The sequence below is a fragment of the Anomaloglossus baeobatrachus genome, unplaced genomic scaffold (genome assembly GCF_048569485.1).
Source record: "Anomaloglossus baeobatrachus isolate aAnoBae1 unplaced genomic scaffold, aAnoBae1.hap1 Scaffold_3185, whole genome shotgun sequence".
NCBI classification, from domain to species: Eukaryota; Metazoa; Chordata; class Amphibia; order Anura; family Aromobatidae; genus Anomaloglossus; species Anomaloglossus baeobatrachus.
Genome location: NW_027442583.1, coordinates 1 through 15481, shown reverse-complemented (window position 1 = coordinate 15481; position 15481 = coordinate 1). Strand labels below are relative to the sequence as shown.

Genomic DNA, 15481 nt, shown 5'->3' with positions numbered 1-15481 from the left:
GTGCTATATGGAGGTGTAGTATATTACAGGTGTAGTATATGGGGTGTAGTGATGTAGTATATTACAGGTGTATATAGGGGTGTAGTGATGTAGTATATTACAGGTGTACTATATGGAGTTGTAGTATATTACAGGTGTACTATATGGAGTTGTAGTATATTACAGGTGTGCTATATGGGGGTGTACTATATTACAGGTGTAGTATATGGGGTGTAGTGATGTAGTATATTACAGGTGTGCTATATGGAGGGGTAGTATATTACAGGTGTGCTATATGGAGGGGTAGTATATTACAGGTGTACTATATGGAGGTGTAGTATATTACAGGTGTACTATATGGAGGCGTAGTATATTACAGGTGTGCTATATGGAGGTGTATATTACAGGTGTATATAGGGGTGTAGTGATGTAGTATATTACAGGTGTATATAGGGGTGTAGTGATGTAGTATATTACAGGTGTACTATATGAAGTTGTAGTATATTACAGGTGTGCTATATGGGGGTGTACTATATTACAGGTGTAGTATATGGGGTGTAGTGATGTAGTATATTACAGGTGTGCTATATGGAGGTGTAGTATATTACAGGTGTGCTATATGGAGGTGTAGTATATTACAGGTGTAGTATATGGGGTGTAGTGATGTAGTATATTACAGGTGTGCTATATGGAGTTGTAGTATATTACAGGTGTGCTATATGGAGGTGTACTATATTACAGGTGTAGTATATGGGGTGTAGTGATGTAGTATATTACAGGTGTGCTATATGGAGGTGTAGTATATTACAGGTGTACTATATGGGGGTGTACTATATTACAGGTGTAGTATATGGGGTGTAGTGATGTAGTATATTACAGGTGTGCTATATGGAGGTGTACTATATTACAGGTGTAGTATATGGGGTGTAGTGATGTAGTATATTACAGGTGTGCTATATGGAGGTGTAGTATATTACAGGTGTACTATATGGGGGTGTACTATATTACAGGTGTAGTATATAGGGGTGTAATGATGTAGTATATCGGAGGTGTATTATATAGTGGTGTAGTATAATACAGGTGTATATGGGGGTGTAGTATATTACAGGTATATGGAGGGAGTGTAGTATAATACAGGTGTAGTATATAGGGGTGTAGTGGTGTAGTTTATTACAGGTGTAGTATATGGAGGGGGTGTAGTGATGCAATATATTGGGTAGAACTGAGGTAATTATATTAGTCCGGCCCTCTAAACCAATCCCAATTTCTCATGCGGCCCCATGGGAAAATTAATTGCCCACCCCTGCATTAGACTTTGGACGGATAAAAGGGGTACACCATCGCATACCCACGGGAGACCATCCACCTATAAAAGAGAGATACAGGCCTATACCACCAGCTCACTATCAGTGTGCTAAAAATATGTTACGGGAAATGAAGGAGGCTGGGGGTTATTAGAGATAGTTGTAGCCCCTGGTAAGCCCCAATTTGTCCTGGTAAGAAAGAAAGATGGCACAATGAGGATGTGCGTTGATTATAGGCAGAAAAACCGCATAACACACAAGGATGCTTACCCGCTGCCCCGCATTGAGGAATCACTTGCTGCACTGAAAGCTGCCAATTTCTTTTCCACCTTTTTACCAGTGGGTATTGGCAGGTTTCTGTGGCAGAAAAATATCGGGAGAAGACCGCATTCACGACAGCGATGGGTCTGTGTGAGTTCAACAGCATGCCATTTGGACTCTGCAATGCACCGGGCACGTTCCAAAGGCTGATGGAGTGTTGCCTGGGGCACCGAAACTTTGAGACTGTACTGATATATCTTGATGACGTCATAGTGTATTCCAAGACATATGAGGAACATCTGAAGCACCTGGCCGAGGTGTTTGAAGCATTGTCAAAGTTTGGTATGACACTAAAGCCTTCAAAATGCCATTTGCTGAAGCCGAAGGTTCAGTATCTTGGGCATGTGGTCAGTGCGGACAGTGTGGCACCAGACGCTGAAAGGTCACTGCTATCAGAGACTGGCCGAAGGCAACGACCGTCAAGGAGGTTCGTCAGTTCTTGGGGCTGGTAGGATACTACAGGAGGTCCATAAAGGACTTCACGAAAATAGCGGCACCTTTGCAAGATCTCCTGGTAGGCCAGACCAAAAAGGGCAAGACTTCCGGCCATCCGTTTGAATGGGGTGAGAAAGAAGAAGACTCCTTCAAGCACATGAAGTGGGCCCTGACCGGTGAGGAAATCCTGGCCTACCCTGATTATAATCTACCGTTCGTGCTGCACACAGATGCCAGTAATGTGGGATTGGGAGCTGTGCTGTTGCAGGTGCAGAATGGCAAAGAACGTGTAATTGCCTTTGCAAGCAGGAAGCTCCGTCCTACTTAGAGAAACCCAGAAAACTACAGCTCATTCAAGCTGGAATTCCTGGCCTTAGTCTGGGCCGTCACTGAATGGTAAAACGCCAACGCTGATGCATTGTCGAGAATGCCCCATTTACAAGATGCTGGAGGAGACTCGGATGAGCTGGAAGAGATAGAGCTGCCGGCTTTTCACCGCAACAGTGCATCCCAGTGTACCAATGTGCTAAGGGCAAACGCCAAGAGGCCACGCTAAACCCGTTACCTTACCACGGGTGGGAAGAAACGCAAGACAGCGATCTGGCTGTTCGCCTAGTTAAAGAGCTATTAACCCAACCAGACTCAAGTCTTAACCCAGATGCCCCACCGGAAGCGCAGCACCTGTGGAAGGAAAAGAGCAGATTGTTCATCTACAGGGGTAGGCTATGCAGAAATTACATCAACCCCTGAACCTATGAGAGGGTGTGGCAAATAGTGGTACCGAAGAGAGATGTTCAGATGGTGCTGGAAGCGTACCATGACGGAGCAGGACACTTTGGATGGAAGAAGCTTGAGGTACTGTTACGCAACAGATTCTATTAGATTGGCATGAGAACTACCATTGAGAACTGGTGCTGAAACTGTGGCCCATGCAACCTGAGAAGAAAGGACTGTGACAGTCAAAGAGCTCCATTACAGCCAATTGTCACCAAACAGCCACTGGAACTTGTAGCCTTGGACCATGTGAAATTGACACCCAGTAGATCCGGTTATACGCATGCCCTCACTATGGTGGACCACTATTCCCGTTTCTGGTGGTAGTACCTGTAAAGGACATGACAGCAAGAAACGCAGCGAGAACCTTTCAAGCCTACTTTTGCAGACCACATGGCTACTCGGAACAAGTGCTGACGGATCAAGGTTCTGCGTTCGAAGCTGAAGTGTTCCAGGAGTTTTGCAACCTGTATGGGTGTAAGAAAATTTGAACCACACCGAATCACCCACAGACCAACGGCATGTGTGAGAAAATGAACCAGGTGGTTATAGACCTGTTGAAAGCCTTGCCCTTGGAAGAAAGAAGCATGTGGCCAGAGAAGTTGCCTGATTTAGTGGACATGTACAACAACATCCCTGTGAGTTCCACCAATTGCACGCCAGCATACTTGATGAGAGCAAGACCCGGGAAGTTACCAGTTGACTTAGAAATGGGAATTGTTGTTCCTGACACCAGTTCACCTGAAGCTGATTGGGACACTAAGCGCCAAGAGCAGTACAAAAAGGTACAGGAGTGCGTAGAAAGAATCCTAAACCAAATTAGAGAAAGGCAGGGGAAAGATTATAACAAGAATGCACCAGCTGCTCCTTTAAATAACTGGAGAAATGGTTCTAAAAAGAAAAAGAAGGACCCATAAGCTTGATGACCAGTGGGAAGCAGAACCATACACAGTATTGCCCTCTAACTTTGACAACAAGAAAATCTGCTTAATCAGCAAGGATAAGGGAAAAACGTCAGCGGCAGTTTCTAGAGACCACCTTAAGAAATGTCCTGAACAGTTGAAGCCAAAAGAAGGCATCCCCTGTACACCTCAACCTAAGGAGGAAAAGAAAGAGAAGATGATACGAACAGTACTTGGTGATTTTCCTGAAAGTTGGCCTCAGTACAATGGAGCTATAATACCATTATTGACAACCGCTCAACCAGTAAAGTCCCAGAAAGATTGGAAGAACCTGTCGAAGTTTCAGAAGAACTACTGTAGCAGTAGAACCAGAGAACCCTGCTATTTGTGAACCTGCCAGTCCAATGGTAAGACTAAAGCCTGCTTTACACGTTCAATTTCGCATATGATGTCGTATGCGATTTGCAACGCCCCCATCGTATGTGCGGCACGTTCAATTTGTTGAACGTGCCGCACAAACGATTAACCCCCATCACACATACTTACCTTCCATACGACCTCGATGTGGGCGGCGAACGTGCACTTCCTGGAGTGGGAGGAACGTTCGGCGTCACGCGACAGTCGGCCAATAGAAGCGGAGGGGCGGAGCTGAGTGGGACGTAAACATCCCGCCCACCTCCTTCCTTCCGCATTGTGGGCCGGGAGCCGCAGGTAAGATCTGTTCATCGTTCCCGGGGTGTCACACACTGCGATGTGTGGTACCCCAGGTACAATGAACAATCTGACGTGCAATTCTAGAGAAAGGTGCGATGTGTATGCGATGAACGTTTTACCGTTCAATCGCAATCGCACGTAGCTGTCACGCACTGCAATGTACCTTACAATGCCGGATGTGCGTCACTTACGACGTGACCCCGCCGACACATTGTAAGATATATTGCAGCGTGTAAAGCGGGCTTAAGACAACATTCACGCATACCAATATTGCGTAGATCCTCATGCAGATTAGTAGACCGTGCACGCATAGCACCAGCACTAGGTACCAGTACACTGCACCGACCAGTTGAGACGCAGGCATTACGTAGGTCTAGCCGTAGCAACTTTGGTCAGCCCCCATCCCGTTATGTAGCAGAATATTAAATAGAAAGTGTAGTAGTTAGTAAAATGTAAAAATGTTTTGTTTGTTTATTTATTGCAACTAAGTAAATCCGTAACCGTCAAGCGTATTGCACCTGCAGGACTTTTTGCATAAACTGTTGCATCTTCTTGAACTTATATTGACATATGGACCAATGGACCAGAGGACTGGTAGTGGTCAAAAACTTTCTTATATATACTATACTCACAGTTTGCAGTGGAAGGACTGCATTTCTCCATTTTATTGTTTTTTGTAATTTTTATTTTTTAAGACTTTGTACTATTCTTTATTGTTGCTAATGTTTTATAAGTTTGTGTTTCCAGTCCAGGAGTACCGAATTTAACTAGGGGGGGGAATGTGGCACCCCAGGGTTCAGTTGCCACAAATATACCTGTACCTGGGGCAGGGAAGGATCTCCACATCAGGTAATCCCACTCCAAGCCTGGAGGGGGAGCTCTACAAGCCGAGTTCAGGTGAGGTCCCCTTTAAATCCAGGTTTGGAGGCGGAGTTAAAAAGACAGTTGACAGTTGGAGACAAGGAGACTGTGCGAGCAGAGAGTGAGGGAAGACATCAAAATGGAGAGGTCTGTGCTTAGCCCGTACGAGTAACTGTGTGACCGCCCGAGGGGTCAGGAGTGAGGCAAAAGAGGAGTGACCGGGGAGGTGGAGCCAGATCGGTTCATCCCCAAGGAACAGCGCTGATTACCGGACACCGGCTTCAGAGTTTGTGAGGGATCTAATCTACCCAGCAATAAAGACCGGAGGCCAGGAAGACTCCAGATCTCCTGGCCGCAGCAGCACCTGAAGGCAAAGCCGCTACACAGAGCTTAGGGACTGCAGTGAGTACAGCAGTGCCCCTTAGAGAAGCTCCCGCCACCTGCCATACAGGTGAAGACAGTGAGAGAGGGACAAGTTATAGCTACAGGCAGCCTAGTACGAAGGAGAGAGACAGCGCAGCAGGGAGGCCTCACAACTAACCTGGTGCAGAGACCCTGAACTGTTCCCATATTACCCAAAAACTGTCACATCAGAAACTGAACCCCTTTTTAATAACACCTGCAAGTAAAACCTGGTCAGAGTTAATGAATTGGTGTGACGCACTTTATTTCTTCATCTGAGGAGCCATAGGCTGCTGCACTAAAGTGACAGTTGAAAAGGCTGTGAGGAAAAACCGCCATATCTGTGTAGAGACTGCTAAAACTGCCCTGGGGACCCTGCTTCACCTACGGGAAGCATAAACAACTGGCTGCCTAACCATCACCCCAGAGGTCTGACCTGCAGCCCCAGTAACCATACTGGAACCGTAGGTGGCATCACAAAATACTTTTATTTTTTTAATTTTTATTATTTACTGACTTTCAGCGACCACCAGGGCCACGGAACCGGGCACAGGCCCCCGTGACATAATCCCATTAACCAACACCCACAACAGAGTACCCCACGGCCCTGGGGCGGGTCATTAGGGTTAAGCTGGAGGTCCAGATTTGGATACCATCAAGCCTACCTCTGGGATCAGGGACAGCACAAGGTCCCTAGTTTGAGGGCCAGTTTTGGGGTCCCTGCTTCAGCTATCCTGGCACCTCCATGATACTCTGGGTTTAGGACTGATTACTCAGAACAGGGAACCCCTGAAGAAACCAAGCACCTCCCAGTTTCAGATTGAACTGAGCTTTCGCTCAACAAACTAACAGCTTGGCACGACCCGGATTCCATAGGGAGCCAAAATGGTCACTCACAGCGTACAAGACAGCGGATAGAGTGTGACACAGTAACTACAAGGAGAAAATGCAGTCACTTTCTCCCAGCAGCTGCTCGCTTCAAGTCACCAGCACAGTGGGAGAGGCTGAAACAGTCACCACTCACTAGATAGTGAGTGCACAGTAATCAACAATCTGGTTCCTTGGCTGACAGCCTGTGAGTGAGTGTTACGGTTTCCCACACTTCATCGGTGACTGTATACGAGCGGCAGCAGGGAGAATGTAACTTCATTTTCTCCTTGCAGCTGGGAATGTGACTGTTCTTGTTATTTAATGGTGACTCTTCACTGAGGAGGGTTACCTGTGGAAAGGTCTCTACTCCGTTCATCACTCCGCACATCCATTTCTCCTTTTTCCATTGTGTCTGCAGCGTTCTGCATATCTTTTCCCTGAATTTCAAAGCTGTAAAATAAATAATGTAAAAGTTACGGACAGAAGGAAAAGTCACATAAGAAAAATACAAAGTGAATATTCTCTGAAAGGTGCATGAATATTAGAGCAAACATCATACATATTACTTGTGGAAAGATCCATAGGAAAGATTTATCTATAGAACAGAAAATAGGCACAATTGGATCATGGCCTCGTCCCCAGCGGCTGCAATATCCCATAATATTCACTTTGTATTTTTCTTATGTATCTTTATAGTGTGAGTTTGATAAAGGTCCAAGGAAGGACCGAAACGTCACTGATTGACGCACATTGTGGTCTTTATTCACTGGATTTATAAACCCCAGATGTGCCCCCCCCATCCATCTGTCCCCACCCCGGATGTGCCACCATTCTTCCATCCATCTATCCTTCCTACAGCCCCCCCCCCAGCTTGCAGTCTCTTCCCCCTGCGAGCCCCCCACAGCGTGCAGTCTCTTCCCCCTGCGAGCCCCCCCACAGCGTGCAGTCTCTTCCCCCCGCGAGCCCCCCCACAGCGTGCAGTCTCTTCCCCCTGCGAGCCCCTCCACAGCGTGCAGTCTCTTCCCCCTGCGAGCCCCTCCACAGCGTGCAGTCTCTTCCCTCTGCGAGCCCCTCCACAGCGTGCAGTCTCTTCCCCCTGCGAGCCCCCCACAGCGTGCAGTCTCTTCCCCCTGCGAGCCCCCCCACAGCGTGCAGTTTCTTCCCCCTGCGAGCCCCCCCACAGCGTGCAGTCTCTTCCCCCCGCGAGCCCCCCCACAGCGTGCAGTCTCTTCCCCCTGCGAGCCCCTCCACAGCGTGCAGTCTCTTCCCCCTGCGAGCCCCTCCACAGCGTGCAGTCTCTTCCCCCCGCGAGCCCCCTCCACAGCGTGCAGTCTCTTCCCCCTGCGAGCCCCCCACAGCGTGCAGTCTCTTCCCCCTGCGAGCCCCCCCACAGCGTGCAGTCTCTTCCCCCTGCGAGCCCCCCCACAGCGTGCAGTCTCTTCCCCCCGCGAGCCCCCCCACAGCGTGCAGTCTCTTCCCCCCGCGAGCCCCTCCACAGCGTGCAGTCTCTTCCCCCTGCGAGCCCCTCCACAGCGTGCAGTCTCTTCCCCCCGCGAGCCCCCTCCACAGCGTGCAGTCTCTTCCCCCTGCGAGCCCCCCACAGCGTGCAGTCTCTTCCCCCTGCGAGCCCCCCCACAGCGTGCAGTTTCTTCCCCCTGCGAGCCCCCCCACAGCGTGCAGTCTCTTCTCCCTGCGAGCCCCCCCACAGCGTGCAGTCTCTTCCCCCTGCGAGCCCTCCACAGCGTGCAGTCTCTTCCCCCCGCGAGCCCCCCCACAGCGTGCAGTCTCTTCCCCCTGCGAGCCCCCCCACAGCGTGCAGTCTCTTCCCCCTGCGAGCCCCTCCACAGCGTGCAGTCTCTTCCCCCCGCGAGCCCCCCCACAGCGTGCAGTCTCTTCCCCCTGCGAGCCCCTCCACAGCGTGCAGTGTCTTCCCCCCGCGAGCCCCCTCCACAGCGTGCAGTCTCTTCCCCCTGCGAGCCCCCCACAGCGTGCAGTCTCTTCCCCCTGCGAGCCCCCCACAGCGTGCAGTCTCTTCCCCCTGCGAGCCCCCCCACAGCGTGCAGTCTCTTCCCCCTGCGAGCCCCACCACAGCGTGCAGTCTCTTCCCCCTGCGAGCCCCTCCACAGCGTGCAGTTTCTTCCCCCTGCGAGCCCCCCCACAGCGTGCAGTCTCTTCCCCCCGCGAGCCCCCCCACAGCGTGCAGTCTCTTCCCCCTGCGAGCCCCCCCACAGCGTGCAGTCTCTTCCCCCTGCGAGCCCCCCCACAGCGTGCAGTCTCTTCCCCCCGCGAGCCCCCCCACAGCGTGCAGTCTCTTCCCCCTGCGAGCCCCCCCACAGCGTGCAGTCTCTTCCCCCCGCGAGCCCCCCCACAGCGTGCAGTCTCTTCCCCCTGCGAGCCCCTCCACAGCGTGCAGTCTCTTCCCCCTGCGAGCCCCTCCACAGCGTGCAGTCTCTTCCCCCTGCGAGCCCCTCCACAGCGTGCAGTCTCTTCCCCCCGCGAGCCCCCTCCACAGCGTGCAGTCTCTTCCCCCTGCGAGCCCCCCCAATGTACAGCCTCTTTCCCTGCTAGCCCCCTCCATCGTGCAGCATCGCCCAGTGTAAGCCCCCCAATATGCAGCATCGCCCCCTGCCCTGTGTAGCCCCCCCATATCCCCCTTCCTTATGGAAGCCTCCACAGCCCTGTGCTGCAGCTTCAGCCCCTTCCCTGTGATATATACACGAGCTGCAGCCCCCAGTAGTGACAGGAGACACTTTTATTTCTTCCCCCAAAATCCAGTGTGACCTCAGCTCTATAACTAATGAGGAAAAGCTGAATCTTCCCCACCTCAGGGTCAGGATCCGGTAGAGTCTAGATCCCAGTGGCCAGAGGGACCTCTGCTGACGTCACGCCCATGTGACCGGCCTCTTGTGTGGGAGGAGCCTGTAGTTCCCGGCAGTCAGTGCGCAGTTGCGGTACAAGCAGCAGGATGTTTCCCTCTTCTCTGCTTCTGCTGTTTCCAGCCCTGGGTGTGATGTAACAGGAGGTCATATCTGATGGAGATTATCACATATGAGCCTCAGGGGGAATAAAAAGGGATTGTAGGTCACCGTCTCTGGGTGCAATAGTGTGCAGGAGTAGGTGCAATGCTCTGTGGGGAAGGGGGGGGAGAGAGAGGGTGCGATGCTCTGCCTGTGGGAAGGGGGGAGAGAGAGAGGGTGCGATGCTCTGCCTGGGGGAAGGGGGGGAGAGAGAGAGGGTGCGATGCTCTGCCTGTGGGAAGGGGGGGAGAGAGAGAGGGTGCGAAGGTCTGCCTGTGGGAAGGGGGAGAGAGGGTGCGATGGTCTGCCTGTGGGAAGGGGGAGAGAGAGGGTGCGATGATCTGCCTGTGGGAAGGGGGGAAAGAGAGAGGGTGCGATGCTCTGCCTGTGGGAAGGGGGGGAGAGAGAGAGGGTGCGATGCTCTGCCTGTGGGAAGGGGGGGAGAGAGGGTGCGATGCTCTGCCTGTGGGAAGGGGGGAGAGAGAGAGGGTGCGATGCTCTGCCTGTGGGAAGGGGGGGAGAGAGAGAGGGTGCGATGCTCTGCCTGTGGGAAGGGGGGGAGAGAGAGAGGGTGCGATGCTCTGCCTGTGGGAAGGGGGGGGAGAGAGAGAGGGTGCGATGCTCTGCCTGGGGGAAGGGGGGGAGAGAGAGAGGGTGCGATGCTCTGCCTGGGGGAAGGGGGGGAGAGAGAGAGGGTGCGAAGGTCTGCCTGTGGGAAGGGGGAGAGAGAGGGTGCGAAGGTCTGCCTGTGGGAAGGGGGAGAGAGAGGGTGCGATGCTCTGCCTGTGGGAAGGGGGAGAGAGAGGGTGCGATGATCTGCCTGTGGGAAGGGGGAGAGAGAGGGTGCGATGGTCTGCCTGTGGGAAGGGGGAGAGAGAGGGTGCGATGGTCTGCCTGGGGAAGGGGGGGAGAGAGAGAGGGTGCGATGCTCTGCCTGGGGGAAGGGGGGGAGAGAGAGAGGGTGCGATGGCCTGCCTGTGGGAAGGGGGAGAGAGAGGGTGCGATGGTCTGCCTGTCGGAAGGGGGAGAGAGAGGGTACGATGCACTGCCTGGGGGAAGGGGGGGAGAGAGAGAGGGGTGCGATGGTCTGCCTGTGGGAAGGGGGGGAGAGAGAGAGGGTGCGATGGTCTGCCTGTGGGAAGGGGGGGGGGAGAGAGAGAGGGTGCGATGCTCTGCCTGTGGGAAGGGGGGGGAGAGAGAGAGGGTGCGATGCTCTGCCTGTGGGAAGGGGGGGGAGAGAGAGAGGGTGCGATGCTCTGCCTGTGGGAAGTGGGGGGGAGTGAGAGAGAGGGTGCGATGATCTGCCTGTGGGAAGGGGGGAGAGAGAGGATGCGATGCTCTACCTGTGGGAAGGGGGGGGAGAGAGAGAGGGTGCGATGCTCTGCCTGTGGGAAGGGGGGGTAGAGAGAGAGGGTGCGATGCTCTGCCTGTGGGAAGGGGGAGAGAGAGAGGGTGCGATGCTCTGCCTGTGGGAAGGGGGAGAGAGAGAGGGGTGCGATGCTCTGCCTGTGGGAAGGGGGGAGAGAGAGAGAGGGTGCGATGCTCTGCCTGGGGGAAGGGGGGGGAGAGAGAGGGTGCGATGCTCTGCCTGTGGGAAGGGGGGGAGAGAGAGAGGGTGCGATGCTCTGCCTGTGGGAAGGGGGGTAGAGAGAGAGGGTGCGATGCTCTGCCTGTGGGAAGGGGAGAGAGAGAGAGGGTGCGATGCTCTGCCTGTGGGAAGGGGGGGAGAGAGAGAGGGTGCGATGCTCCTGCCTGTGGGAAGGGGGGGGAGATAGAGAGAGGGTGCGATGCTCTGCCTGTGGGAAGGGGGGAGAGAGAGAGAGGGTGCGATGCTCTGCCTGTGGGAAGGGGGGGAGAGAGAGAGAGAGGGTGCGATGCTCTGCCTGTGGGAAGGGGGGGAGAGAGAGAGGGTGCGATGCTCTGCCTGTGGGAAGGGGGAAGGAGAGGGTGCGATGCTCTGCCTTTGGGAAGGGGGGGAGAGAGGGTGCGATGCTCTGCCTGTGGGAAGGGAGAGAGAGGGTGCGATGCTCTGCCTGTGGGAAGGGAGAGAAAGGGTGCGATGCTCTGCCTGTGGAAGGGAGAGAGAGGGTGCGATGCTCTGCCTGTGGGAAGGGGGGGAGAGAGAGAGAGGGTGCGATGCTCTGCCTGTGGGAAGGGGGGGGAGAGAGTGAGAGGGTACGATGCTCTGCCTGTGGGAAGGGGGGAGAGAGAGAGGGTGCGATGCTCTGCCTGTGGGAAGGGGGGGGAGAGAGAGAGAGGGTGCGATGCTCTGCCTGTGGGAAGGGGGGGAGAGAGAGGGTGCGATGCTCTGCCTGTGGGAAGGGGGGGAGAGAGAGAGGGTGCGATGCTCTGCCTGTGGGAAGGGGGGGGAGAGAGAGAGGGTGCGATGCTCTGCCTGTGGGAAGGGGGGTAGAGAGAGGGTGCGATGCTCTGCCTGTGGGAAGGGGGGGAGAGAGAGAGGGTGCGATGCTCTGCCTGTGGGAAGGGGGAGAGAGAGGGTGTGATGCTCTGCCTGTGGGAAGGGGGGAGAGAGAGAGGGTGCGATGCTCTGCCTGTGGGAAGGGGGGGGAGAGAGAGAGGGTGCGATGCTCTGCCTGTGGGAAGGGGGGGGAGAGAGAGAGGGTGCGATGCTCTGCCTGTGGGAAGGGGGGGAGAGAGAGCAGGGTGCGATGCTCTGCCTGTGGGAAAAGGAGAGAGAGAGGGTGCGATGCTCTGCCTGTGGGAAGGGGGAGAGAGAGAGGGTGCGATGCTCTGCCTGTGGGAAGGGGGGGAGAGAGAGGGTGCGATGCTCTGCCTGTGGGAAGGGGGGAGAGAGAGGGTGCGATGCTCTGCCTGTGGGAAGGGAGAGAGAGGGTGCGATGCTCTGCCTGTGGGAAGGGGGAGAGAGAGAGGGTGCGATGCTCTGCCTGTGGGAAGGGGGGGAGAGAGAGGGTGCGATTCTCTGCCTGTGGGAAGAAGGGGAGAGAGAGGGTGCGATGCTCTGCCTGTGGGAAGAGGGGAGAGAGAGGGTGCGATGCTCTGCCTGTGGGAAGGGGGGGAGAGAGAGGGGTGCGATGCTCTGCCTGTGGGAAGGGGGGGGGAGAGAGAGAGGGTGCGATGCTCTGCCTGTGGGAAGGGGGGGAGAGAGAGAGGGTGCGATTCTCTGCCTGTGGGAAGGGGGGAGAGAGAGAGGGTGCGATGCTCTGCCTGTGGGAAGGGGGGAGAGAGAGAGGGTGCGATGCTCTGCCTGTGGGAAGGGGGGGAGAGAGAGAGGGTGCGATGCTCTGCCTGTGGGAAGGGGGGGAGAGAGAGAGGGTGCGATGCTCTGCCTGTGGGAAGGAGGAGAGAGAGAGAGGGTGCGATGCTCTGCCTATGGGAGGGGGGAGAGAGAGAGGGTGCGATGCTCTGCCTGTGGGAAGGGGGAGAGAGAGGGTGCGATGCTCTGCCTGTGGGAAGGGGGAGAGAGAGGGTGCGATGCTCTGCCTGTGGGAAGGGGGGAGAGAGAGAGGGTGCGATGCTCTGCCTGTGGGAAGGGGGGTTGAGAGAGGGTGCGATGCTCTGCCTGTGGGAAGGGGAGAGAGAGAGAGGGTGCGATGCTCTGCCTGTGGGAAGGGGGGGAGAGAGAGGGTGCGATGCTCTGCCTGTGGGAAGGGGGAGAGAGAGAGAGGGGTGCGATGCTCTGCTCATGGGAAGGGGGAGAGAGAGAGGGTGCGATGCTCTGCCTGAGGGAAGGGGGAGAGAGAGAGGGTGCGATGCTCTGCCTGTGGGAAGGGGGGGAGAGAGAGGGTGCGATTCTCTGCTGCGATGCTCTGCCTGTGGGAAGGGGGGGAGAGAGAGAGGGTGCGATGCTCTGCTGTGGGAAGGGGGGGAGAGAGAGAGGGTGCGATGCTCTGCCTGTGGGAAGGGGGGGGAGAGAGGGTGCGATGCTCTGCCTGTGGGAAAAGGAGAGAGAGAGGGTGCGATGCTCTGCCTGTGGGAAGGGGGAGAGAGAGAGGGTGCGATGCTCTGCCTGTGGGAAGGGGGGGAGAGAGAGGGTGCGATGCTCTGCCTGTGGGAAGGGGGGGAGAGAGAGGGTGCGATGCTCTGCCTGTGGGAAGGGAGAGAGAGGGTGCGATGCTCTGCCTGTGGGAAGGGGGGGAGAGAGAGAGGGTGCGATGGTCTGCCTGTGGGAAGGGGGGGGAGAGAGAGAGGGTGCAATGCTCTGCCTGTGGGAAGGGGGGGAGAGAGAGGGTGCGATGCTCTGCCTGTGGGAAGGGGGGGGAGAGAGAGAGGGTGCGATGCTCTGCCTGTGGGAAGGGGGGGGAGAGAGAGGGTGCGATGCTCTGCCTGTGGGAAGGGGGGGAGAGAGAGGGTGCGATGCTCTGCCTGTGGGAAGGGAGAGAGAGGGTGCGATGCTCTGCCTGTGGGAAGGGGGGGAGAGAGAGAGGGTGCGATGCTCTGCCTGTGGGAAGGGGGGGAGAGAGAGAGGGTGCAATGCTCTGCCTGTGGGAAGGGGGGGAGAGAGAGAGGGTGCGATGCTCTGCCTGTGGGAAAAGGAGAGAGAGAGGGTGCGATGCTCTGCCTGTGGGAAGGGGGAGAGAGAGAGGGTGCGATGCTCTGCCTGTGGGAAGGGGGGGAGAGAGAGGGTGCGATGCTCTGCCTGTGGGAAGGGGGGGAGAGAGAGGGTGCGATGCTCTGCCTGTGGGAAGGGAGAGAGAGGGTGCGATGCTCTGCCTGTGGGAAGGGGGGGAGAGAGAGAGGGTGCGATGGTCTGCCTGTGGGAAGGGGGAGAGAGAGGGTGCGATGATCTGCCTGTGGGAAGGGGGGAGAGAGAGAGGGTGCGATGCTCTGCCTGTGGGAAGGGGGGGAGAGAGAGAGGGTGCGATGCTCTGCCTGTGGGAAGGGGGGGAGAGAGGGTGCGATGCTCTGCCTGTGGGAAGGGGGGAGAGAGAGAGGGTGCGATGCTCTGCCTGTGGGAAGGGGGGAGAGAGGGTGCGATGCTCTGCCTGTGGGAAGGGGGGAGAGAGAGAGGGTGCGATGCTCTGCCTGTGGGAAGGGGGGGAGAGAGAGAGGGTGCGATGCTCTGCCTGTGGAAGGGGGGAGAGAGAGAGGGTGCGATGCTCTGCCTGTGGGAAGGGGGGGAGAGAGAGAGGGTGCGATGCTCTGCCTGGGGAAGGGGGGGGAGAGAGAGAGGGTGCGATGCTCTGCCTGTGGGAAGGGGGGGAGAGAGAGAGGGTGCGAAGGTCTGCCTGTGGGAAGGGGGAGAGAGGGTGCGATGGTCTGCCTGTGGGAAGGGGGGAGAGAGAGGGTGCGATGATCTGCCTGTGGGAAGGGGGAGAGAGAGGGTGGGATGGTCTGCCTGTGGGAAGGGGGTGTGAGAGGGTGCGATGGTCTGCCTGTGGGAAGGGGGGGAGAGAGAGAGGGTGCGATGCTCTGCCTGGGGGAAGGGGGGGAGAGAGAGAGGGTGCGATGGCCTGCCTGTGGGAAGGGGGAGAGAGAGGGTGCGATGGTCTGCCTGTGGGAAGGGGGAGAGAGAGGGTGCGATGCTCTGCCTGGGGGAAGGGGGGGAGAGAGAGAGGGTGCGATGGTCTGCCTGTGGGAAGGGGGGGAGAGAGAGAGGGTGCGATGGTCTGCCTGTGGGAAGGGGGGGGGGGAGAGAGAGAGGGTGCGATGCTCTGCCTGTGGGAAGGGGGGGAGAGAGAGAGAGAGAGGGTGCGATGCTCTGCCTGTGGGAAGCGGGGGGGAGAGAGAGAGGGTGCGATGCTCTGCCTGTGGGAAGTGGGTGGGAGTGAGAGAGAGGGTGCGATGATCTGCCTGTGGGAAGGGGGGGAGAGAGAGGATGCGATGCTCTACCTGTGGGAAGGGGGGGGAGAGAGAGAGAGGGTGCGATGCTCTGCCTGTGGGAAGGGGGGTAGAGAGAGAGGGTGCGATGCTCTGCCTGTGG

The 15481-nt window shown here is 56.2% G+C and overlaps 1 protein-coding gene across 1 annotated transcript in view; it reads right to left on the bottom strand.

Moving 5' to 3' along the window:
- The window catches only part of LOC142269311 (uncharacterized), a 37276-nt gene extending 27806 nt beyond the window's left edge, over positions 1-9470 (bottom strand). The window contains exons 1-2 of the mRNA XM_075332407.1: positions 9386-9470; positions 6912-7012 (exon numbers count right to left, since the gene is read on the bottom strand). Coding sequence (XP_075188522.1) covers positions 6912-6990 — 79 coding nt within the window. The 5' untranslated portion in view covers positions 6991-7012; positions 9386-9470. The remainder of the gene's footprint in view (positions 1-6911; positions 7013-9385) is intronic.
- Between the last annotated feature and the right edge of the window lie 6011 nt (positions 9471-15481).